General features: G+C 46.5%; 1 protein-coding gene across 1 annotated transcript; it reads right to left on the reverse strand.

Annotated features, from left to right (window-relative positions):
- On the reverse strand, positions 1 to 26,510 carry tsc22d2 (TSC22 domain family 2). Its single transcript, XM_056603590.1, has 3 exons — positions 24,195 to 26,510; positions 743 to 794; positions 1 to 588 (listed from the first exon to the last, which is right to left on the reverse strand). The coding sequence occupies exons 1-3, from the start codon at positions 25,751 to 25,753 to the stop codon at positions 268 to 270; spliced, it is 1,932 nt and encodes a 643-aa protein (XP_056459565.1). The 5' UTR covers positions 25,754 to 26,510; the 3' UTR covers positions 1 to 267.
- Positions 26,511 to 26,747: the final 237 nt, after the last annotated feature.

Consider the following 26,747-nt stretch of genomic DNA (forward strand, 5'->3'; position numbering starts at 1 on the left):
CATGCTCGACTGTGCGTTCAGGGGGCGTGGCGTGGGGCCCCCGGAAACGGACCCTCTCTCGGGGAGGGGCCGCCGCCCTTCAGGGAGCGAGGAGGACGACGGCGGTTGATGGTCTTTTCTACTTCCTTCCAGACAACGTCCTCCGCCTCCACTCCGGCCTGAGGGGGGCACGGCTGGGTGCGCTGCGTCTTGCTTAAGTAAGGCGGGAATTTGCAAGGGGTGCACGGGAACGGCGGGGCGGGCGGGCGGGCGGGGGGGGTAACGGGATCACGCCGAGGTGACGTTGGGCTGATGGGGGTTGTTCGGACCCCCTTCGTGCTGCATGGCGTTGGTGTTGTTGTTGTTGTTGTTGAGGGCGGTGTTGTTGCTGTCGCCCAGGAGGTGTTGCAGCTGCGGGGGGGAGGTGGTGCCTCCGCCGGGACTCTGCGTGCTCGACAGCTGGCCCAGTTGCTCCGTGTTGGCCAGGGACTTGAGCACGGCGTTCTCCCGCTCCAGCATCGAGTTCCGCTCGTACAGCTCCTTGATCTGCTCCTTCAGTACCTCCACCTCCTCGCGGACGGCGTACATCAGGTGGCTCTTGACCAGGTCCTGGGGGGGGGGGGGGGGGGGAGACAGAGAGAGAGAGAGACAGAGAGATGGAAATAGAGTTAAAATGGCCCCCGGACAAAATCAAAATATTTGAATAAATAAACCGATGACATGTCATTAGAGTTTCGATTCAAATATGCTTTGAAGGACCTACCATTGCCTGTTCGATCTTGTTGTCGATGGCAACTAAACTGGCACCAGACGCACTGTGGACCAGAAAAACAGAGAGAGTTATGACAGGTTACCACTTTACCAATTCATCAGATGTATCCAGTCGTCAAATATCAGTTCATCTGCCGCCAAGGGCCCCGAGGGCGTCTGGATGATTCACTCGGACTACTTCACAGGAAAAGGTATTTATGAGCAGGGAAAAATGCTAATAAACTGCACTGTGTTTCTTAATACAATGCAGGTTATTTAAAACCCATCCAAGCACACAACTGGCCTGAAAAGATTGAGCACTATTGTTACAAGGCCAAGATACAAGGCCAATAATTAGCCATTGTTATATTAATCTGTGTTTCTATGGTAGCCAAGTAGAGGGAATATAAAAGCACCATCCCCTCGTTATGGATGTCAGAGTCGATTGGCTCTGTATTTATTCAGTTTGAAGAGGAGAAATCGAGAAGTGGACAAGTCTTAAAAACGATGCCAAGCCTCCTACCCAGTTCACTGATGATCGTCAAAAGATGACGGAAATGGGAACGTGATACATTCCGCATGTCAGCGTTGCAACAAAGAGTTAGTCTTTTAGATACTACCAAATGAAATACATTTGCTTTGATTCAATATAACCTTATAACAATCTAGCAAACCCGATTTAATCATTGGCACATTAAAAAAACATAACATTTCCATCGCTAGTCGCTAACCGCGCCCACTGTCCTGAGAAAGACTCCTCAAAGGAAGCACAATGGGCAGATGTTTAGGTTCCCCCTTTTCCGGTTCATATTATGATACAAATCACAATTGCGTGCAACGACAAAAAAGAAAACCAACGGCATAAATAAACGTCTGCAGCGGTCCTTTGAAATGGGATATTTAAATCCTCAGATTGTTTCAAGCGTTACAATCGAGTTACCTTAATTTTTTAACGAAGCACCGCAACCACGTTGCAACCCAAACCAAGCCCACCCCTTGATGCGCACTCACCACTTACTTCACACGTCCAACGATCGCTGTAGAACAGCACAAATATATTTGCGCGACTGTATAAAGTCTCCGATCACGTCAAACAAAGTAAGGTCTTGCGAGTGCACACACACACAAAAATAATCCCAGCACGCACGACGACGCCCAGCCTGGACGTGGATGCTCACTGCTATGGTGGCCGTCTGTCCACTAGACGGAGCTGCGGGTTGATTTTGATCCAGGCTGCGGGAGAAAGTGGGTTCTCTATGGAAGCCCGTAAGCGGCTACGGGTCTGCGGGACACTTCGCAACTTCTTCAACCTCCGTGCCAAGGCGCTTACAAAAGTTATTACGTGCGGCATCGAGACAACTGAAGTGACCGCAAAAGTGCTCGTCCAATCAAACTTCTATACAAGAAGAAGAGTAATAACTAAGAAACCCAAATCAGTTCCCGTCATAAATCACAAATACCGTAAAACTAGGCCAGTCCATAAAAGAGTGTAGACCCCCTCAGAAGTATGGGGTGCTGTCGCCTACCTGAGGCATCTCGTTCTGTACGCGACCAAACGGGCCGAGTATGTAGGTGAAGAGATGGGCGAACAGGGGAGGCTGAAGCTCATTCTGCACCGCATGATGTCCAGCGGATTAAATCAAACAAGCCCGGAATAACAAACAGTAGCCAGTTTTCACTCGTGGAGACTCTGTCGAACCAATGTTTGTCTGCGAGCGAGTGAGTCGAGGCTTAAAAACCCTTTCGACACGCACGCTTGTCAACACGGGGGGAGGAGTCATGCCCTTTCTCCCAAACCCCAAACCCATCAGGACTCTGTTGCACAACTTTAAAGCGCCATAAAAGCACGCTACATGAAACAAATAAAGCGTCTTCATATGAAGTGAATTACGATAGAGAGAAAGAGATAAAATAAACTAATCTTCAGCCTACCTGGGGTCCTTCCCCTTCACCATGTGCATTTATTTAAACATTATACATAACGTTCAAATAGGCTCACAATCCAAAGGGGTATTTATTGTGAATACTATGCTCCAACTTTATATTTGTCCTTTTTGCTGTAGTTGTCATTAAGGTTACATAACGAATTCCATCAATGTTTATAAGGTGTTACAAACTTCGAAGCACTTTATTGGAGAAATAGGTAGTTAGTGTGTGTACCTTGAGCAAAATGGATTCCTTTCCTTACCAACTAGCTTTTTACGCAGTAAAGCAAAACACGAGTAGCAAACAATGATTTATCTTAATTTATTTGTTATTACAACCAATGTCTATTTGACTATTTAAATGTCTGCCTCACCCCAGCGTGAATTTACAAGTCACCCATAATAACCCCAGCGTCAGAGCGGACCTACACCATCGGATAGACGCGAAAGGAATCATGGCGGATATTCAAATCCACATCTGCATACCAGCAGATAACTCGGCACCTTTCAGCTGATTAGGGAAGGAATGGTGAGAAAACAGATCCTCTGCGACCTTTCCTTTGAACTAGTGGTTTACACACAGGGGCCAACAGAGATACAAGAATGCCCACCAACTGGGAGGGACGTGGTTTTATCAGCAACAAAAAAAGGCTGGCAGGCCGAGGCCCGGTGAATTTGCTTGTCAGGCAAATGAGAGATTTGGCGCGGAGGGGTAAAATGAAGTGTGCACCCGACAACACAGCCCCGTCTGGCTTGTTGGTATTTGGCGTCCAAGGAAAACAACACACGCTGTCTCTTTGTGTTCTGCTGGGGAATATGTGGCCCTTTATGCAAGGGAGCTCTGACTGGGTGTCCACCACCACAAAATGTACTGCCCCCCGGCCCGTGATGGGGGTAAATACGATGAACAGGGGACCGAATTGCCACTCTTGGGGCAAAATGGGGCAAATCTGGAGGGTTTGCATTTATGAATATGAAACTGAACCAACCCTTCAGTGGTGGCATGCATAGAAACACACTGCAGGACGACAGCCAGCTGAATAAGGTATATTCCCAGGCCTTTAAGTGGTCGACCCCCCAGCCTTTAGGGGGTCGACCCCCAGCTCACCGTTCCTCAATGCAAACAGAGAAGGGGTATGTGGGGGGATGGGTGTAAAGACGGAAAGGAGAACAAGATACACGGTCTCAAATCACTGCTAACCCACTGTTATCTGACTCAAATGCACTACTAAGCAAAACTGCCGGCTTTCAGCCTGGCTTTCAGCCTGGCTTTCATATCTCTAGCTGCAGTGACACTCTCACGCCAGCCGGGGCCAGCAGAGAGTCGAATGAGCGATGAATGGTGAAAATCCTGGAGGCAATTAGGGTGACTTTATTAAAACAACAGGGCCAGATCCAATGGTTATAATTGTATTAAATGTTTTTTTATTTGTTTGTATGCGGTATAAGTTTATTTGAATTAGTTGTTCTTGTCATGCAGCCTATCAGTCACAAATCTTTGTTAAAAGGACACTTTTCTCTGGGCTGAGTAAAACAAACACTTGACTAGCCAGCAGAGTAACCTAATAGACAACGTAAGAACATCTGATTATTTTGATGTCCGTTTCTGTGGATGATACACATCTGCCATCCCATCGAAATTCATCAGACTACTTACTGGATAGGTACTCCAGCCTAACTTGTGTAAGCATTTGTGGTCCAACAACATTCCAACCGGGGGGGAAAGCCATTTGAGACCACCTTAGTGCTTACACCCACTCTTAACGAAATCAATGAGATGGGCCTACTGAACATCATACAGCGCCATAACAACCAATGACAAGCCAAGTCATGAAGAAAACGCTCGTCGACATCCGTTCATGGCTACAGGCGTAGCCAAACACTAAATATTAAAACATGACTGACTAATCATATTCTGCTCATGATAAAACATGCATTAACCTTGCACAATACACTCCAGGACATTGTCCCAGGATACAGTGTAGAGTACAATATCCCTGTAGTGCGACGGCCATAAGTAGTTGCTGTGGGCATGTTGAGGATTCCCGGTCATGAGACCTGCTGTACAAAGTGACCGGAGAGGCCCTTTTTTTTTTCGACGGATGGTGCGACTATTCTGATCCTCTTGGCTGGCCCAGGGCCGGCTAATCAACAGCTTCTGGTGACCGAGTTCTGCGAAAATCAACAGGTATTCCACGCAACTCAGCCTGAGAGAAGAAAAACAGGACCCGCCACACGGGCACTATCTTTAACCGTGACGCACGCCGGAGGCCACGTGCCAGGATTTGCATACAACACATGGACGCCTATGAACGAACCCTCGCAGTGGTACGTCAAAGGTTTTGAAGGTAGAGTGTCAGTGGATCACTTTATGGTAATTCATCGGTACTAGGGGCCGCTCAATACTGCAAAACAGGAAACCTTTTGGGAGAAGAGTATCCACCTCCGCGCCCCTAAATCCCTTTAAACGAGCGGGGTGCCTATGCTTCCCTGTAAACACACCGAAGGAACTGGAACGCTTATGTTCTCTGCCATTGCATAACAGCTTGGCCTCACAGTGCCTCCAGATGTCCCCCTCCCCCCCCCTGCACGAGGCCCCCAGGAGTCTGCCTGGCTGACCTCCCCAGACACGCGACCACCACCGCTGGCACCGCGGGGGGGGGGGGGGGGGGGGGGGGGGAAACGGCCGTCAGACCCTGGCGGCCGAGAGCCACCCTGGGGAGTCACAAGGGCAGTGGGGAGGGGGTGGGATCAGAGCCCCCGCTCCGGGGTTCACAGTTAATTCAGGCGGGGTTATGAACGTTCTTGTTATTCTAGCCCGTGTTGGGGCTTTTTCCCCCCCTTCAGAGAAAACAAGCAGCTGTGTGGTTTTGTTAATAGTCGACAAGCGCTCAGACGAGGGGGGGGGAAAGAAAGAGAGAGAGAGACAGACAGAGACAGAGAGAGAGAGAGACCCCTCCCGTCCAGCTCCGTTGGTAAGGCACTAATGACTTGGTGTAGGACCAGAGAAACATAAGATCAAGGCACTCTCACAACCCTTTTCACACCAAGCTTCTTTGTAAGCAATCAGGTCTTGTGACACTCGTTTGGGCTGGAGATTAGGAGGCTGTGTGTTGCCCAACAGCAATGGCGTTACCTCTGCAGCGCTAATGGCGCCGTGCCACCAACTTGAATTTAAAAACAAACCGGCCGCTTACCTTAGCATCAAAACGGCAGTTGCGTTTGATGTACGACGTAGTTTCTGATGAAACAGATTGGTTCACCTTAGGTTACTCTAATGTAGGGAGGTGCCTGGTTTACAGTGCACATGAGTACGGTCACGTCCCGTTGGGCTGACTTGGATTCAAACAGGATTTCACCTTTACACCAGCTTAACATGCAGCGTGGAAAAAAGCGAGACTAGCAGACTTGTGACATGGCACACCTAGTTGGGTGTCCACGAATACACAAATTATTCTGTTCCACATTGCCTAACCATGAAGTTATATTGAGTAAACAATCTGAGATGGGCTTTGTAAACTTGTGTCAGGTTAACCAAACTCACTTCAGTCATTTATCTGCAGGCTGTTGCCTCCAGGGCAGCCTTTACAATTAAACCATATCAAATTGAGCACTTATATGCAAAACCTGCAATTAAATTGTGTTGTGTAGTGCAAGGTATGCATAGTACACAGATCTTGTCGATAAATCAAGTGCCTCTAAGGTGACTGATGAATCTGGAATTCGTCCAGGCTCAAATGAGAACGAAATCATAACCTTTGCTTTTCCGGTAAAAAAAAATGTTTTACACACTTCTAATTTGTTAGTTTCCCCTTATTTTAAGACTACATACCTAGTCTGAGTCTAATTACCTGTCTGCTATATTTACTGTATAAATAAACCAGCATGTTATTGCCCATAATCACAAAGCTGTTCTTTATGACTTATTGGGGTTGAGGTTTGCAGAACGATTGCTGCTGCTTTCGGGGACAGCGAACACAAACTCACAATGATTTAATTCAGAAGGGCAACCAGGTAGCTTTCCAAGAATGTTTATAAATGCTGTGAGTGGAACTTCCAATTTAGAAAGCCCTTTGGAAAGGAAAAAAAAAAAATGAACTAGACCTCTTGTTCCATGAAAAAATTAAACCATAAGTAGTTTCTAGGAAGACCTAGCAGAAAGGTAGCTGGATACAACATGCATTGCACACAAACGGCCATGCAAACAAGAACACACTGACCACCGTGATATTTCATGGAACAACACCCATCTCTTTTTTTTTTTTGGACGATTTCCACAAAGCCATCACTTTCTGGAATTCTCCATTATGCCCTCCAACTGTTTACGAGTTTGTACCCCCACTTGAACATGCCCCACCATGCAGGCAAGCTGGCCAGAAACAAAAGGAGTTGGATTGTGGTGGCTTCCATCAGGGTTTACTAGCGGTTAGTTTAAACAGTTGTGAATAGAGCCTGCACTGTTAGTCACCTAGAGCCTGGAGGCACTCTTGTTGGAACGGGAACAAACAGAAGCCCTAACCTTGGAGTCAAACACACAGAAACCACACCGTTTAGCAGTTGGTTGCAAATATAAAATAGCATATCGACAACATGAGCCATGGCTGACTTAACACAGACAGGGCTGGTACTATGGGTTGATTCGATGACAGCCTTTGTTGGTACGGATCTCAAAGAAGGAACGCCGAAGGGTGTATCTGGTGACGTGTTTTGAAAATGAACACTGAGGCGTACACGCTACAATGTAAACGCACGCATGTGTGAGGTATGCACTCTCAAGTGGAGAGATTTGCATCTGGTTTCCCAGAATAACTTGTATCAGAATCTTACAAGTCAATTACTCTACGTTAATCATCTGGTAATAATTAAACAAGTGAGCCTTCATATCAACCATCTTATGCTGGCCTTGTAGGCAAATCGTTTTTAGAAGCTTTCGAGTTGAGGCCAAAAGGAGTTCTCATTCAGTTGATTCACATGCAAATGCAGGTATAATTGCGAAGATGCATTAATAAGATCTCCAACTGTCCAGCCTAGTTAAAGGAGAACTTGGAGTTTTTCAACCAGTATCCTACATTCCTATCATTCTGGGTTTAAGGGACTAATGCGAACAACAATTTATGAAATCGGTCCAGCATTGAACCAGAACACTCGAGCAGTAATACGCAAAAAAAAAAACAGCCTGTAATGTAATCCTTTTGGCCAATAACACCCTGTCTGCGGCCTCCAAAAGTTTTGTTTTTCCACTGACTGGCTTAGATCATATTATAACATCATGGACAGGATGATCTGTTTGTTGTTGTGTCAAATCAAGTCCCGCTCAAGGAGAAGTCTCGCTCTGATATCTGGATGTTGCAGGAACTTTTTCCCCATTCTACTCTCAACTGTCCTTCACCAAAATGATTAATCGTTTGGATAACACCAAGCTCTGCTTTCTGAAGTGCTGGAGACAGTTTTCTGTCTCCAGCTCTCACTCACATTTTAAACATTCTGCCAACTTCCTGGAACAACTAACCTCTCGAGATACATCTCCTTCAGTGCGACTTGGTTGGACGAAATAATAAACAGACCGGATCAAAAAAAGTTGTAATCCTCTATAGCGTTACTTTCCATGATGTTAGAATATAATCGGAGCCTGTGAGTGGCCAAAACAAGCAATGCTTTAGATGTACATTGACAACGCACAAGTGACCCTGCGGAATACATTGCAGCCTATTTTCGTGGCTTGCGGCTGCAGCATTAAACAATTGTTTTTTGTAATTGTCGGCCCTTACACCTCAACTGATTGGAAAATAGGGTCCAAGCTGACAAACCCTACGTTTTCCTTTAATTTATTATTATTTCATCAATTATAATTTATTAAGGTGCAAAGCACGTCAATTTCCTTCTCTTCATCATTCACTTAAACCTTCATTGTGGTAATGAGTTTCAAAACACACACGCACACACACAAGTCCAAGACCAGGAAGTTTATCTTCCGTACCCACAATGCCATGCATTCTTCATGCAAGAAAACTCAAGAGCGAGGTCAGGCTTAGTTGCTCAGTGCAGGCTGACTCATGTGTGAACACAAACACACACACCAAGGCAACCCAAGCTCATACCTATTTCCGAGGGGTTTTGACCCCAGTAACCTGCTACATGGGAACGCTTGGTAGAAAGCTGTAGACGGGTTCCTGCATTTTAACATGGTCGGGAGGGAGAGAGAGAGACAGACAGAGACAGAACAAACAAACATGAGCGAAGCGAAGAAATAACCAGAAAATAGAGAGATCAGATGCAAAAACAAAGAAAGGAAGTGAAAGAGTCACATTTGTGCTCTATAATGCGTTATGTAAATTATGAATCAGGAAATACAATTATTTTCCTGTAATATCCTATTCTAAAAGTTTGCAAGTTTGGCAGAAATTGAAGAAAAAAACGGAGGAATCAAAGCTAACCTTGAAATGTACCATTCAAAAAAGCACAGAAAGCGAATGGAGTCTGAAGTTTAAAAACTAGTGGCAGTTGGCTTTTGTTTATTGGACTGTGGACATGGTGACGCAAATAAAGGACATCATCGTTGCTGAGGCACACCCCGTTTCTCTTTCTCTAGTAAAGACAGTCATCCAGCCTCGTCTTTGGCCTCACTGGTGGCAGAACATGCAACCAATTTGGGCTGCTGAAAAGAAAACGCTGCATCTGAAAGCTAGTTTAGCCACCTGTTCCAGTCATTTTAGATACTTTTGCTCACACAAATAATGGTTTCCACTGTTCCATTTTACACAAGAAGCAAAGACATGAATGTGAACAATGACTTTGTTCACATTCATTTCAGAAATAAACCCTGTATATGGTACCGGGGGGGGTTTCATCAGTTTACACAGACATCCGTTATGCAACTTGGCTTCTTTGCAACCGAAGGGCAGCTTTTTTCATCTGACTTTTCATTGTTAACACAGATGTTTTAGAAGTAAATATTATGGCACAATAGCAAGAATGCATACTACAGTGCAGAGCAACAGGGTGGCCCTAGGATTCCATTTAATCTTTGTTTTGGACCCAAAAAAAACAACAATGCTAGTTTCTGTGCTTTTTTGCTAGTCTAGGACACACCAGTTATTGTTTAAATCTCCCAGTACATATGCTAGGCAGGCCACCGGGCCTGCAGACGTCTTCAAGAAGCGCATAATAATGGTGGAAGTGAAAAACAGCAAGATGGAACAGATTGAGGGGATAAGAGAGAAGAACAGCCACATGAATACAGGGTGAGATAAAGGAAGAATCCAGAGAGGATGTGAGTGTTTTTCTACAATAGTGGGTTGCCACAGGAAGTTGGTCATGCATTACAGCATGGCAAGTTTATTCACACTCAAACACACACTGACAGACACACACATTTTTCCATAGAACGTGAAAACATTTCAGTTTTTAAATATGCCGAGAACCAGAATTGATATATATTAGATAGAACCTGCCAACAATCCCCCCTCCAATGAAGTCCAACTAGAAAAAGTTTTGTTTTGTGCGCAGATAGGTGGTATGGGTGCTACAGTACCTAGGTACGTGCCAAAAAATAAAAAGTCAAGCCTTACTTGTCATCACGGAAACACCCAACCACACTCCATCAGTTAAAGTTGACATTCACAAGTCAGCTGGCTGACCGACTGTCACATAAAAGGGAGATCCCTTAAACTTACTCAAACCTGCAAATCGACCGTTTTACTACATGCAAAGGCCCTTTTCTGTCATGAATCAATCCACTGAAGACAGCAGAGCCAGAGATTAGAATGCTCAAAATGAAATGACGTAATGTGAGCATAGCGTACATTACTGTATTGACAGCTGATAATAGTTGAGTTAGTTAATAGTTCATTGTTAATAGTTGAGTGTCTATGTGGCTCCATGACAGATTTACCTTCCCCTCAACCGGAGCCCAGGTATGTGCCTTAGCCTATAGCAAGGTTGCATTTCATCAACGAAAGAAAACAGGTGTGGATGAACAAACATACGTAGGTGTTGATGTACAAACATTTGTGTATGTTAACAAGTCCAATGAGACGACAGACTGGAACGGAAACAATTTGCTAAATTAGGGGGCCTGACAATAGCAAAGCCCAGCATTCCCATCATCCTTTCAAAGAAAATCTTAAAATAGTCGCAAATATTATTAGTGTTATTTGTGAATGCCTAGGCCCTTGAACTCAAACCACATGCAATACACCCAGGGCCTCAAACTAAGAACTTTAACTGTACAAACTGATAACCAAAGACTAATTGTAGTCACCTACCACACATACATTTTATCACTACTTTGGTATGATCCGATCCATGTATTATGAATCCACAACACAATGCAGCTCCGGTCTGTAAAGTGGCCGGAGGGAAACTCTTATCTGTGTAATTAAACGATTTCCCTCATGACGTATAAAGGTAGGGAAAATGCAGAACGATGAAATCCTTTGGAGGAGCTTATCTGCTTGACCTACAGCCTCGAGTCAAATGCACTTACAACACATTCAAATCACGTCACCTGCGTGCCCTGAACTCGACGGGCACCACACAGATTTCCTTGACAAACAAAACACCCCGGACCTGCAGGTATGGCCGGCGGCGATTGTACAGAACCACATTTTTCCTGGGTTACCTCCCCTCAAAAGCCCCCAAGCAGTCCTGGCTCAGGCCCCCGCTTGTCCACAACTTGAACTTCATATAGAGCACCTAACATATAGGCTCAGCCCTGATCGCAGCGACCCGGGTTCGAGTCCTGCCCGTGATCCTTTGCTGCATGTCCGCCCCTCTGTCTCCCATACCGTCCTCTCTATCTCGCTCTATAATAAAGCATAAAAATGCAATAATGAAGCTGAAGGGGAGGTAGGGCCACGCTTGCCTCATGTTTACATCAACAGTTCTCTATTTCTTTCATCCAGAAGAGTGCCCTCCCCTGACCTAAAGAGCAGGAAGCTACACAGCCCCGCTGCAATGCAGTCATTATGCAGTGAACGGCTACAAATAATACAAGACAGCATTGTGTTAAGTAGGGCTGGAACTATTGATTCGATTAATAATTAAGTATTCTGCTGATCATGTAGACAGGTGCCTATATTAATAGTGTTTACAGGAATACCTTTTTATTGCTTAAGAGGCCAGCTAGACTAAAATGTACTAGTATGTATGTATGTAGTAAATGTACATTGGCACATGTGAAACAATTCCCTCTGCAAGCCACAAACGTTGCACCAGGGCAGGTATCAACACTTTCTCCAGTAGAAAACAAATGGTTTTAACACTATGTAACAGTGTCGTGTGTGTTTTTCCACTGAAGTAGCTCCTAAGTGGCCATTGAAGGGTTGCGATGCATGGTAAGCCAGGCAAGGGTCTGGCCCCTGCTTCAAGAGGCAGGATCTCACCATTGGACCAGTTGCCTGAGGCAGTCACATGCTACTGACAGATATCCGAGCACCTCTCCTGGTCCCATGATGCCTGCTTGACAGGGTAAACGCATGCTAGGACTCGTCAACAAATAAGCTTGGTTACCTCAAACAAACCTTGATCGCCCATAAAGCCTTTCAACGAACGCACAATGGAGGAAACTGGAAGCAGTCCAGCAATGTGGTTGTATTTGTTATCCCAAACTACAAAACACTGAAAAAAATATATAATGACATGGAAGATCAGTCAACACATCATAAGTCTGGTTCGTAGGGCAACTGCAAGCTGTGAGAAGTGGAAGACAAGGAAGGCACTAAATCAAATAACCAATCTCCTTTGACAGATTAAGTGTAAAGTACAAACGCTAAGGAATGGACCCTAGGTCGCCAAACTTAAACACGCAAGATATTTCAGCAACAGGTCACTGAGGAAGTACACTGTTCTTCCAGAACACAAGGTCATCTCAGAGTTGGTAATGTTCTGAAGGGAAAATACACACACACAGTGACCCATCGGATATGAGTACGCAACCATATGTTCTTCAGTAACGCCTGGAGCTATTGTGCGGAGAGCTTTACAGCTGTAGCAGGATGCTGGGCAAGGGTGAGTCAACAGTCAAGAGGATGGGACGTAGCCCGGCAGTGATCTAGTGCTGGTAAAACACAACGACCGCTCTGCTCCACATAGTTTGAGTGAGAGGAAGGATAGGAAATTGGGGCTGTGAGACTCTCTGTGGGGCCATGCCCTCCAGCAAGGACCAACAGCGAGGACCATTGGAAGTGAAGCACACAGCTGTGCAGATATTCAGCATTAACCACAACACCCACAGTCACAGCCGCATGGACGCCAGCGGTGGTCTGTGGTGGTGGAAGTTTCAAGGTTTTCCCCCCCCCCCCCGAGTTACCCAACAGAACACTCGTGTTCAACCCCGATTTGAAACAATAAAAGCCATGATAAAGGAAAGATGGAAGAGTATGAGGTCACAGTTGGACAGACCACAGTTAAAAAATAATCCAGACTTTCGAATCATTTTTAAGCAGGTTGCTTTACCAAGCTGACTGGCAAGGCTCCAAGAAAACGTAACCCACAATCATCGCCTATTCTCCAACAACAGGCATTCATTTCACTGCATCCGCTATAATTGCGCCATGAGTCACACGTTGAATTGATATCCGGTCTGGCTCATTTGGCAATGTGGCAGGTGATGCATCATCAGACCAAGCAATAGTCCCTGTTGCACTGAGGGAAGAGGCACAGACAGTGAAGCAACGCAGACAATGGGGAGCTCCAGCACCACGCTGACCCTTTGAACCCTGCGAGCGTGTTGGCCCACAGGTCTGACTGTGTCTGCTGGGCAGGGCTGCGCTCTCTGACAGCAGAGCGCAGCTGATCTCTCGGATAACCCCACCCAGACCAGCCGGTCTGGCGGGTACAGGACACATCTGACCAATAGTCACACGGAGGCTTGGCAATGGAAAAACAGGCTTAAGTTGAAAGGCAAACGTTGTTGACATTGAAAATGAATTCATAAAGGGCTGTTGATCCCCAGGTGAGGGTTGACGTCATTGGACTGAAGAAAAGAATTAAAGCCATTACATAATATATAATTAAATAAGGATGAACTTATCCTTTATTTTATTCATTAAAGGTTTTTAAAATAACATTGTTGCAAACTTAAATTTACCCGAATGAAATGCCCAATGACAAAACGTTGAACATTAACCCGATATCGGCTTACTATTTCTCATAACCAGAGCTTAGTAGACCATGATGAAGTACACACCATGTACGCTGGGCATTTACACGGTTCATTTACTTTGACTAACAACATTTCTGTGGCTTTGCAAAAAACTAACACCTATATCAAAAACCCCCCCTAACTTCTGGGTAGTGAGAAAGTCAAACACTGGTTACAACTAGTTCTTACAGCCGGGTCATGCTCTTACAATTTCAAACCGGTGCTATCGCCTTCAACATGCACCCTATTTGTCCATTTCCAATTTGGAAATCTAAATTCAGGATTGTCTTTTAGCAGCCTCACTTGCCTGCTATCCCTGTAATATGACACCATAGCGTCTAGCCCTGGCTTTGGCAGTGTAGATCAGTTCAATTATATCAATGCCTATTCAAGGTTCCCTCTTACCCACCTTCTAGCCATCTAGCGGAGAAGGTGAAGTCGTCAGTGCTTCTCTTGAACTGCAATAACAAGACATTTTAACATGTGCTTGATCACCGCCTCATCATCCAATCAAGGGCCGTACAGGGCGTTACGTTTTGTTGATCAATAAACTATAACAAAACGCTGGAGCTGCCTTTCAGCATGGCTCCGCTTTACTATTTGAGGGAACACACAAGACGAGATGTTTGTTTTTTGTGAATTATGCCTGGGTGCGGTTATGTTTATCCACTGATGTCATTGTTTGTCATGGATCAGCCGGCAGAGCCTATTTTACTGTGATACATCACCACACACAGCACTGTAATAGAGTGAAAAAGTAAAGGGTAGATGCAGAATGTGTACAAAGAATCTGACCCTGCTTGAGCATACAGTGTGAAGGCCTAAAATACACCCGTAATCACCCACCCAACAAAGACTCTGGAGGCTTCTCCGTGCAGATCAGGGGAGGTCAATGATGGCTCACTCAAGTCACGACTCTGTATTTGCCATAAATCACAAAAGGCTACCTGTTCAACTAATGAACTTGGAGCTCGCAAAATGACTCGAGAAGCCAAGCAGGGGATAGCGAAGAATGAACATGATCTTTTCAGAAACTTCTCTTTTCACAAACGGAGTCAAGGCAGGCAAAAAATACTTTTTTTATGACTGGTACATGGGAGTTTAAATTTAACTAGCAGAACTGATGATGGTTTCGATTTCATTTTGGTCATGTATTGTCCTTCAACAAATTTAATTTTATTCCATTAACTGGAAACAAATAGGATTAAAATACTCACTGTGGCTTTACTTTTTAGTTGCTTCGCCCTAAAATGTTATGTTATCTAAAATACAATAAACGGCTCATCGAAATGTAAAACTTTTATTGGCTCCCAGCAATAAAAGATCATTGAGAACTGTATAAAAAATAAAAAATAAAAAAATAAATAATTAATGTGAAGGAAACCAGAGAGTATTCATAAAACCCATAATAAATAGTCACTGTGAAACTACTTTGTATCGCTATGGGGAAACTCATTGGCTTTTTATGCAACGCTGCTTGAGGATCAGTTTCAATCGCTTGGGGGAGGGAAAGTGCTCGCAGTGACTGGATGTTGGAAACGCAGGAACAGAAAGCCTGGCGGAAAAGTGAACTGTATATAAAACACCCTAACATGTGTGAACACACAATGCAGAGGAAGACTTCCTCCTCCCTTCAGGTCCGACTCAAATATCAATGCGATTAGTTATATGTGCGAAAATCACACACACACACACACACACACAAGAATAGAAGAAAAAAATAAATGAGCCATCACAGGCACCAGAGGGTCCGTTCAGTCGGTGATAGCCAATCAGAGCGAAGAGGAGGAGGGATGACTCAAATGCAGCTGCCAGGCTTTCTACACATCCTCATTACTCAGTGTTCAGACATGCCAGGCTCTAGGGGAGGGCCGTGCCCCTCCCCGCTGGATGGATTGGACGGCTGTGACACACGGTACCATGGTTACCAGAGCAACTGCTTGGCTCCATGAACCCCGGTGTCTTTAGTTAGCTTCGAGAGCCAGTAAGCTAGTTGGTGAGAGTGGGGCTTGCCAGTGATTCAATATTTTTAACTCATCTTTCATTGCCTCACTGCCCTGAGGAATACGTGGTGAACGTTTTTTAATGTAAATGAATGACGTGAGAAGATGTTTGATCAAATAAATATGTTAATATTCTCAGTACAGACTTGTTACATTACACCAATATTCATTGTTATGATGAATTATTAATTCTGATCATCAGTGATAAACCGTGATCTGATTAACACGAAAAATAATAATCAGAATCGAATAATTTTGTTGGTCAGCAAAAACTTAGAACAAGGAACTTGATCGGCAACAAATGGAAATCTTTGAATTTGACATAAGCGAGACCTTGCTAACTATTGACATTCTTGGTAGTCAAAATGTCAGCTTGAAATTACTACACTCATTTTAAGATGCCCTCAGCCGCCCACCTCTGACGTTTATGCTTTGAAATAGAAATCATATTCAAGAACATACCTATTTTCACTGTTTCTTTTTTGTAAAAGTCAAGAGTTACTGAAAAGTGTGTGTGTGTGTGTGTGTGTGTGTGTGTGTGTGTGTGTGTGTGTGTGTGTGTGTGTGTGTGTGTGTGTGTGTGTGTGTGTGTGTGTGTGTGTGTGTGTGTGTGTGTGTGTGTGGAAACCAGCTGCCGAGAAACTGTCTCACTAAGATACATTTCCATTGATAGCTTTCAACAAAAACTGCCACTTTAAGTTTTCACTTCCTTAATGAAGAAACCTGCATTGGTTGGCTTCCAGTAAACTCAAAAAAAAAAAAGAAGTAAGTATTACGTGTATTAGGCCATACACTGATTTTCAGGGTTACATTTGGCCATGGAAGAATCCTTTTCGTCTTTCATTTTGTAAAAACACCAAGAATTACTTTCCTGATTACCTTACTCCGTTTCGGATTTCTAAATTTATTTTAAAAGAATTAGCCAAATCAAGCTTAATTAAACAAGGGTAGGTTAACTATTTGGGATTTTCCGCCTTTTGAGAACCTTTGTTAGACGAGCAGTAAGACCACGTTTTTGTTGATTTGGTTGGTTTAGTGATCCCACCGTCCGTACCCGGTAGCATTAGCGCACTGATGTGAATTCCCTGCTGCCAGAGCATTATTGGACACAACTCAACTAAATACTCCTTCCAGATAATGCAAAAATGAATCTATTAACTTGTGTAATTGATAGGGGAAGTTTCAGAAGGGACGATTCATATATTCATTACATGTTTTAACTCAGTAGGTTCGGGTCCGGGTTTTCTCCTTTATAAACAAGAATATCCGCACTCATTTGGTGTTATGTAAATGATGTATGTGATAACGGGAGAAACAAAATCAACCTTTTCTACATTTTTCAAATGTTCTAGAAAACGTGACAGCGCCAACATAAGATAAAATAATATTCTGTTTTGTTCATTTAGTTTGTGAAAAGCAAGGATTTTGCCAACACTGCCCACCAGACCCAAACCGATTACACTCCCAAAAAGCCAAGTCCTGAATATTAAATCTGAAACTCGCAAATCGCAATCCAGCAATAAAAAACCTTGAATTTAGCGTTAGCAAACATGGTGGATGGTAGCCATGCTATGAGAGCTTTGGCCCCACTAAAGAGCCTTGGAAGTAGTAATGGAGGCTGTAGGAAGTCAGTTAGTTAGATGTTGCTTAGGTGTGCCCCACTTCGTCTTCCCTCGCACTGGCCAAAACGTATATTTGAATAGTGTTGCAATAAATGGTTTAACATGCTCAACGTGCTTCTGCTAGTATAACACGAGCCAAGGGTGGCCGCTGATTTATCGCTTCGTCTGCTGAGTTGTGCTCGACTATGCAGGTAGCGACAGAACAAGAAAAACTGAATTGAAGAATCTGAAAAAAACAGGCTCAAATTTGGTTTTTGGAATTCTCCTTTCTAACACTTCATTCCACACATAAATAGATAATTGTTTGCATTACCTGGAATGTAGGTTAAGTTGAGTTTTAGCACAAATTTCAGGTCTATAAAAAGTATTGAGAATGAGGGTTCTTAGAATTGTCACTCTGCATATTATACCTGTGGCATACATCAGCTCAACAACCACTGTGTGCGTGTGCATGTTTGTCATCATTCAAACAATATGCTCACTCTACAAACACGTTTACTGCCATTCAGGAACAGAATTGCCGTCATGGAGTCATGGAGAGGGGAAGACAGGAAACTGGCAAACTTGAACTTAGTGAACATGCGACAAACCACCACACCTTCATCACATTTAAACGTCATTTAGTCCACGTGCCCCTCCTGTTCTGTACGGAGCAGGGAACACGCATCCGACAACAACCTAGCTTTGGTCCGTGGGGCGCCTTTGAAAATGGACGAAAAATTCTTTGCATACTACAAGCATTCAAAAGAGTATGTGTGAGTGAAGAGTGTGCGACTCGTTAGTAGGCGAGTAGGTAGAGGCCAAAGAACAACCAGTTAAGAGTGGAGCAAAAGTGTCCTGAATCCTGCATACTGAATAGCAGGCTATTTCACTAATTCAATAAACACCGCTTCCAGCACAAAGTGGGTTAGTAACAGCATGACAGGCTCACTGAGCTGGCCTGTTGACTTTCTTTAGCAGGTCCACTCTAATTTGAAGTGGCTCCTGACCCCGTCCTGGGAAGATGGACGACACTGCCTTTCCTCGCCAATTAATTTTTAAGCGTAAATAAATATGTTTTTTCATATCTTTTCTTTGTCAAATGATAAGCTCAGAACCATTTCCTTAAAAAATCGCAGCCTTTCTGGGTTATTACCAGAAACCGAAGGGAAGATTTAAAAACATTACTGTATGAGTCAGGCATATAAAACAGCTTGTCAACAGCTTTCAGAAGGAGCGTTTTTCAGAGAAACATAGACATTGTTAAGTTTGAACCAATTTGTTTAAAATGGTTGTGATAAACACCACCCCCCCCTACCTCCCTGCCGACCCCATTCCACCACCCAAAGCCTCAAGCAAGGTATTTAAAGAGGATTGAGGCCTTTCTATAGACTCCAATGACATGGAAAAGCTTTTTTAAAGCGCAGCATTCCTGGTGATTTAAACCTGAAACTCTGAGACGTGACTGAAATGGCGTGTGCGCGCCTGCAAGCGCGCGTGTGTGTTGAGCACCAGTGATGAAATTAGACAGAGGCACAGTGGTTGTCCTTGGTTACCTGTTTTACAAAAAGAAAACGGGTGTCGGGCAGAGGTAGGAGCAAAAAACTAAATAAAAAAGGGAGAGATCGACAGACAGACAGAGGGAAATGGAGACAGACAGAGAGAAGAGTGTAGGGGGGGAGGAACAAACACAAAATGGACAAATTAGAGGAACCGACTTGACGTTTATAATCACAAACCGACAAGACAATGGGGAAGACACAAAATCAATGATCAAATAAGAGCCGGGACGAGACCGAGACAGAGAGAGTGGGATGCGGAGCGATGTGGAATGTTTTAATTTAAAGGAGAGGGCCTTGAGGGCCGGGCCAGCGGGGTCCTTCTACAGTCAGAGCTGTTGAGGGGGGGTCTCAGGGGATGAGGGCCCCCCCCCCCCCTGTAATCCAGGGCACCGCAGCAACTAAATTCCTGGAAGTACAGTAAGGGATTCTATCTTGATGAAAAAAAAAAAAATGAAAAAAAAGAATGCTGCTCCCTTGTTTACTTGAAACATGGCAACAAAACCGCAGACCAAGTACCCCGGCCCCAACACCCCTGCCCCTTCATACCGCCATGCCAGACAGCCCCGACCAGCCTGACCAGTGTGAGGTTGTGGGGAAACGGGAGATTCCAGCAGGCTGACTGCTCCCTGCGAGGTGGGGGCTTCACTGTTAGCTCATTACAGTATTGTCCTGTTGTGAGCATGACACCGCCGTGTCTATCTGTGTGCTTCCGTACTCATTAGAATCTAATAATTACCAGTAAAACTCCCAAGTATTGACGCACACACACACACACACACACACACACACACACACACACACACACACACACACACACACACACACACACACACACACACACACACACACACACACACACACACACACACACACACACACACACACACACGGCAGAGTAACCACCAACAAGTGTTGAACATTATTCCGTGGCACCGGCTGTCTGCTGGATGACGACGGATGATGGACAGGTTTCAAGAGGTCCTCACACACGCATAGCCTTGCGCTCCCTGACGTCACGCAAAGTGCTGCAAACTGCCACTGGTGAACTTACAATTATAGGCCTGTTATGTAAGGGGGGGGGGGGTGTGGGGGAGAGACAAGGTGTTTGTTTTGGGTGGGGGGGACTCGCAGTGAGACTGGGTGACTCAATCTTAAAGTGGGTTGGGTGGAAATAGTCGCTTTTTGGTGGTAGTGGGAGCATAAATAAACTGTAAAAATAATGAAATAACTGCAGGCGCTGGCCATGGGTAAGAAAGTGTCTGTGTGTGAGTGAGTGGCTACGCAAGTGAGCGATTATGTGAGTGGGTAAGTGAGTGAGTGATTGAGTGCGTGTGTGTTTGTGTGCTTGTGTGGGTTAGTTAGCGAGAGCTGACGCAATCCATCGGTCGGAGAGACAGAGGCCTTCAGTGGACCGGGGGGGGGGGGGGGGGGGGGGGGGGCTGGCGTCCCGATGGCCGGAGCAAGGGGCTGTACGTGCGTACCCACCTGGGGCACAAAGGTTGTTCTCTCTGCCCTCCACGTGCACAGCTCGTGTCAAAACAGGAGCCCGGGCGGGAAGGGGCCGGTCAAGAGGGTGTGGGGGGGGGAAGGGGGTCACAGGTGGTCTCCGTGTCACGGTGCTGCGGCTCAAGACAGGGTTTGACGCTTCCCTACACCTGGTGTTCAACCAATGCCTGAATATCAGACGGACACAAAAGTGCCATATCTCGGGATAAATTCATTGGTTGTAATTAAGAAGGCCAAGTTCAAGACAGACTACTTTCCCAGGCTGGTGGAGGTGATGAGGAGGGCAAACAAACAGAGTGCTTTATGACCGGGCCGGAGAGGCAGCTGATTTCAGGCAGAGGAAGTAAACAAACCTGGCCGTGCGAGCGCCCTAACAAACACCTGACACATCTACGTGGGTTCTGCCAACAAAGAGCCACGGCTCTGCGACTCGCTTCGTTGTACTTCCGGACAACAATGGAAGTCAGTGCTCGGTGAGTTTAGTAGTAGTGAGGTATGAATTCACCACGGAAGCGCGAGACATGAGGAAGCAAAGCATGATTGCGCGAGATTAAAACAAAATCCCTTAAGCTGGATACTTGACCAGGAGTGTGGCTATAAATCCAGTTCAGGGCAGAGGCTTGGGCCTAATTCAACTGGTTGGTTGACACCCTGCTACACTGAAACATGTATATCTGCTTTCAATGACGGCGCTAAATACTAGGACCTTGCTTCAGCACCACACCCAATCTCCCGGTTTTCCACTTAGAACATGCATGTGGTGTTCTTGGAACTATGATTCAGTTAGAGAGCCAAGCCCTCTTATTGAACGCAGCAAAATCGTCCCTGGGGAAGATTCTTAGCCTTATCTGGCACCGGCATTGAGCCGAGAAGCGAGCTCTTCCAACACAGAGAGGGGAAGAAACACCGGCCTCCACCCCTGATGTCACTTTGTTCCACTTTTGCATTGCACGCTAATTCAGACCAGAGCTCCACAATAAAACTTGGCCGCCTTTCCTCGTACGAAGGGGGGAGCTTGTGCAGAGAACAATGCTCCACTCGCAGGAGACGACAGGCGTTTTGGTTTTTCTTCGGCTGACGGTTACGTGCTGCGTGTGATGATATACGAGCGATGTCATATCAGGACGCCCTACTGGAGTTATTGTTTTAAGTGTGCCATGGATGGAGACTTATGGGTGAAGAATAGGTTTGTAGACAGCCATAACTAGAGCAGATGGGAGGCCAAATCAGAAGGCCAGCAGCATAACCGCTCATCCTCAGGCTCCTCTGCGGAGATTAACATGGACGACTCCTTAGTACACACACACACACACACACACACACACACACACACAAACACACAGCAGCTCTAACCCTTTTATCAATATACTTAAATGGAGGCTAACTTTTAAATTAAATTGAAATACAATACAGGGGAAGACAAGTCATTTCGATGAGATGAATCAGACTTCGGTGTGCCGCCCAAAATCAGAGTCATATCCGGTTCTGGCTGTGCAACTACAATTTCGTTATGTCTGCCCGTCTGATTTCCCTTACTACTGCACTGTCACTTCCTGCCCGGGCCTACCCACGCCGGTGTCACTGTAGTCATGGCGTCCCTGACAGCAGCCGACGACACTGCGCATGCATACAAAAAAAGGACGAAAAACACAATCACTATCATCAGGAAATGGCCACTGGCTAAACTCCTGGATGGCATGACAGAGAAGCCTGTTCAGAGAAGCCCGTAGAACAGAAGTGTCTGCCTGTCTTTGTCTTCTCAAACCCTGCTCAGCCAAGATGACTGACGCTGATTGCAGAAACCAATTATTTATACACAATGAATTAATTCACGTAAAGTAGGATAATCAGGGCCCTTAAAAAAACCTCTGATCCCCAGTCAAACAAACAGACAATACTTCAGACAGACAACAAAACAGGCAAGTAGACAAACAGATGCAGAAACACACACACACACACACGCACCATCACTGTTTATGCAGGAGGCCTGCCAATACAGAGGCCAGGTTTTGCTTCGTTCCAATACTCAAACCGTCCATCTCTTCTGCAACACTTCTACAGCTAAACGCTGTCTGAGAAGCCTCCAATGGGCCCTAAAAATAACCTGTGTACACACACGCAGAATACCGCAGACAATTGAAGAGCTGGTATTTACAATGTTTGAGGAGAGGGTCAGATACAGCTGAACTCGACAGCGCAGGCAGGCACGCTGGCCTTCTCACAAGTCTCCAACAGACTCATCTCACATAAAATTCCCCTCAGTGACTTGTCGACCAATAAAACACAAGTATGCTTGTTAGTCGCAATTTATCTACCGCCTTGTTAACCAGCCACCATGCATGCACACCCACCCACTTCCCCGACATCCAGTCCCCCCCCCCCCCCTGACCCCCCCACCAGCATGACTAGTTGGAGGGGCAATGAGGGTGGTGTGCGTGTAAGATGGGGGGGGAGGGGGAGGTTGTTCATAAAGAGTTCAGCTACACAACTGTGTTTTTTTCGCAGGATGGATATTAATGACAAACGCACAGAAACGCTCCCCTCAGAGCCCGCTCTCATTGGTGCAGTGCGTTGCCACCCCATTCTCAGCAACTGCCCCCTCCCCTATTCTCCAAAAGAGTCTTCTCAGATGTTGCCGTGTAAAATGTGTCCGCCCCCCCACCCCCCCCCCCCCCCTTCTGCCTCTGCGTGAAGAAATGAGTCCAGTTTTAGCAGATCTTAGGCCGAGGCTACAGATGAGGGCAGTGTATTAAACACGGCTGCAGAGCGTCAGGGGGGGGATGTTTGAAATGAGGGCATGACTCTCCTACCCCCTCTAAGTGAGTCCACAACACACGCTGCAGGCCAGGCGCTCGTGTCGCCGCGGTTCGGAGACAAGCCTGCGCTTGGTCACTTTTCCGATGCTCGCTTTTCTTTATCTCTACATGGGCCGAAATCGAATTAGAGAGAGGGTGACCTCAGAGATTGCGCGGGACGTATTCTTTCGACACGCCTCATTTAGCATTAGTTTTAAATTCAAATGATGTTTGCAGTGATAACAAAGTGCTGGTTTAGGCAAAATGGGAGCGCTTCCGCCGAGAGGAAATGTACATGTGACGAGGACATTTGGCAACTCTCTTGTGGCATGCCGCCTTTAGTTGTTTAAAGAGACTCCAACCCGTTTGTCAGGTTATTGATGCACACAAATGACACACGTTCTGCATTCTACATCGAATCACCCAAAACAATCCGGCAGCCCTGAAACCTTTCAAAAAGTATTAAGTCCCAGTGACTCCAACTACTTGTGTGGTTGGTATGGCTCCTGAATCTCTGAGTAACGCTTATTCCATGACCTTTGTTCACAAAAATCCTATTAAAAGTTGTGCATTGCCTGCTTACAAACTCAGAAAAAGGGCCAGGTTAACAACAGCATACCACTACCTCTATGCAAGCTGTTTTTCTGGCAACAGACACACCAATAAACCTGATTTAAGCAGGTGTATGCACGCCTGAATAGAATGCATCCTTTAAGATAGTAGCAATATTTGAGGGGATCTTTACAGGCCTAGCTTGATACGAGTAAGTTATTCTGCTTTGGACATCGGGCTTCTTCACAGTGCATTGTTAACATGCTTGCGATCCTTTGTGTGATGCATGAGCCTTACAGTTAACACGGAGCAAAAGTTAAACAACAGTCCACCATCACCCAACATAACAGGTTTTATTTTTAATGCCTCGGCGCCTACCTGTCCTCGTCTTCATCCATGGCGATGGAGATGCCAAACAGGCTGTTGACGGTGGGGGTGACCAGACGGAGGCTCTCCGGGATGAAAGGCCGCACGCCGTCCATCCCTGGAAAGGCGCTGGCGGCGGGCTGAGGTAGGGCGTCCGACTGCCTCCGGCCGTCGGCTCCGTGGCTGCTGAAGCTGGGGGGGTAGCCCTGGGGAAGGCCTTCGGGGAAGAGTGGCTGGCTATGCAAGCCCGACAGGGTGTGCGTGTTGTTGGGCACTGCGGCAGGCACGTTGGAGAGGCCACCGCTGTGGGTGGCAGAGGCGGCGGCGGCGGGGACAGAAGGTGCAGGTGCGCCGCACACTCCCCCCAAGGACTGGGCCTCCTGGAGGCCACCGACAGGAAGAGTGGAACCGATGTGGCCCCCGCTGCCCGGCTGGAGCAGGGATCCATGGGCGGTGGGACCAGCTGAAGTGATGACAGGTGAGGGGCCCTGGCTGACTAGAGGCCCCACAGGGTGCGAGGCCGTGGGGGCGTTCTGAGTGCTTGAGCCTTGGGGGACAAAGTGCTGCTGGCAATACTCTTGCTGGCTGTTTGAGAGGCTAGCGGGATGGTTAAAGTAGGCTGCGTCCTGGTGGTTCTGCGTGACAGGCGGCATGATGGGAGATTTCTGCAACAGGGCATCTTGGGGGCCACCGTTGGGGACACCGGGGAGGAGATTCTGAGGGGCAACGGCCTGCAAAGTCACCTGGCCCTGCTGCTGGGGCGTCATGTTCAAGTGCCCCGTGGGTTGGAAGGCACTTGTTCCGCTCCCGATCTGGGGGGTTCGGCCATAGACTGGGGAGATTTGCCGATGCCCACTGCTGTCTGAAGCAGTCTCCGGAGTAGAGACAGCATTGGGGCCAACCACTGAGCTCCCAGTGGCCCCGAAACCGCTGTCCCTGTCCTTACTGTGATCGAGGGTCACAGCTTGCTTTATACTGTCAACAGTCCTGCTCATGCTGGAACCCTCAGAATCACGGTCGTAAAACTCTGTGCACGTCCATCGGCCACGTCTAAAGGGCTCTCCTGTACCATGGTCGAGTTTGATGACCCTAAAACGGGAACTACAGCTCACGGTTGATATGGAGCTAGTGGCCACCGGGGCTGTATGAGTCACGCTAGGCACAGCTGCAGGAGAGGCTGTGGTGACCGCTGTAGCCGACTGGGTGGATGAGCTAAGAACAGAGGGCTTACTTGTTGCCGCCACGGGCACCCCACTTCCTACGGCTGAGGAGGGGACATGACCAGTCACAATACTTTTAATAAAGAAGCCACCGTTGACAGGTCCTGTTAAGGCAGGCTGACTCTCGTGTGCTTCTACGCTGTTTAAGGTTTCCTCCGACGAACTCCTGTCACACACCCCTAAGTCGGCACGAGAACCGTCAAATATCCCCGAAGACAGGTCCTCGGTCCTGGACTCGTCCGGGTCATCCAGGCTCTCGGTGTCGTCAGTGATGCTGCTGGCGGCAACCTGAGCCTGGGTCACGCTCGTGATCTGGAAGCAGCTCTTCTTCTTTGCCGGCATTTTCGACATGTTGAATATCTACCTGAATCGACGTGGACTATCTCCAGACACAAAAAACTACTTAAAATAACTTATCGCAGAGCAATTCACAGTTGGAAAATATGAAACACACAAGTAGGCCACATGTTCACGTCCTCGGTCTCTCTTACGACGTGGATAAAGTATGCCGGCGTTGGCAGATGATAGATCGATACACTCCGTACAGCTCGGATACTTCCACACCTACCGGCGACAAGACTCGAGTCTCGGCTCCGGGGCTTTCCAGACCCCGGCTGGCCTTTCTCCTCGGACACAGTCTCGGCTCTGGAGTTGAAGGAAGGGCCCTGTCGCAATCCTGGATCACAAGCTGCTCCCAGTACTTTTACCCCAGGCGGGCCTGTTCTCAACTCACTCTCCTTTTCAGCCAAGGCATATATATGTTCGGCTAACCAGCTAAGTTAGCCCACGATAGCTAGTTATTTCCCCTTACCTTAGTACAAGTATGTGCCACATCATGATGTAAACAAACCGATATTGTCCATCCAATGTCCAAAAGGAGGGCTATAGAGAATATACGCTCCTTAAACTTGTAAAGTTCAGCCTCTCGCTGTGCGGATACTTCACGTTGAGGAGCTGCTAGGGCTAGCTGACAGATATGCACTTCACTTCTGTGGCAGTCACAGCGAGCTAAAATGCTAACTGCCTCTCTTTCCTCTCACCACCGCTACTCGACAAGATGGCAAGAGCGAAGTGCACCCTGGGAGAGCGGCGATGCGTTACGTTGCGTCTGCGTTGCGCAGCTCACTGGAGGAAATGAATGATGAATCGCAGCCACCGCGCAACCACAAACAATCCCTGGCCGGGTGAAAGCTCATATTTGGAGTGCCGGGAATATGTGTTGAATGTTAGACTGTACAAAAACGGAGAAAAAACCCACTGATGTTTGGCATTGTCCTTCATATATCACTCGGTCTTGAAGTCATGACTGGGGAATTGAATACACCACATAAGTACATTTCAGGCA

Source organism: Gadus chalcogrammus, chromosome 12, assembly GCF_026213295.1.
Source record: "Gadus chalcogrammus isolate NIFS_2021 chromosome 12, NIFS_Gcha_1.0, whole genome shotgun sequence".
Taxonomy (NCBI): Eukaryota; Metazoa; Chordata; class Actinopteri; order Gadiformes; family Gadidae; genus Gadus; species Gadus chalcogrammus.

Coding starts and splice junctions, on each gene's coding strand:
- tsc22d2 (XM_056603590.1), bottom strand. CDS start 25,753: ATGTCGAAAATGCCGGCAAAGAAGAAGAGCTGCTTCCAGATCACGAGC. Junction 795..24,194: donor ATGGATGAAGACGAGGACAG/GTAGGCGCCGAG, acceptor TCTGGTCCACAG/TGCGTCTGGTGCCAGTTTAG. Junction 589..742: donor ACAAGATCGAACAGGCAATG/GTAGGTCCTTCA, acceptor CCCCCCCCCCAG/GACCTGGTCAAGAGCCACCT.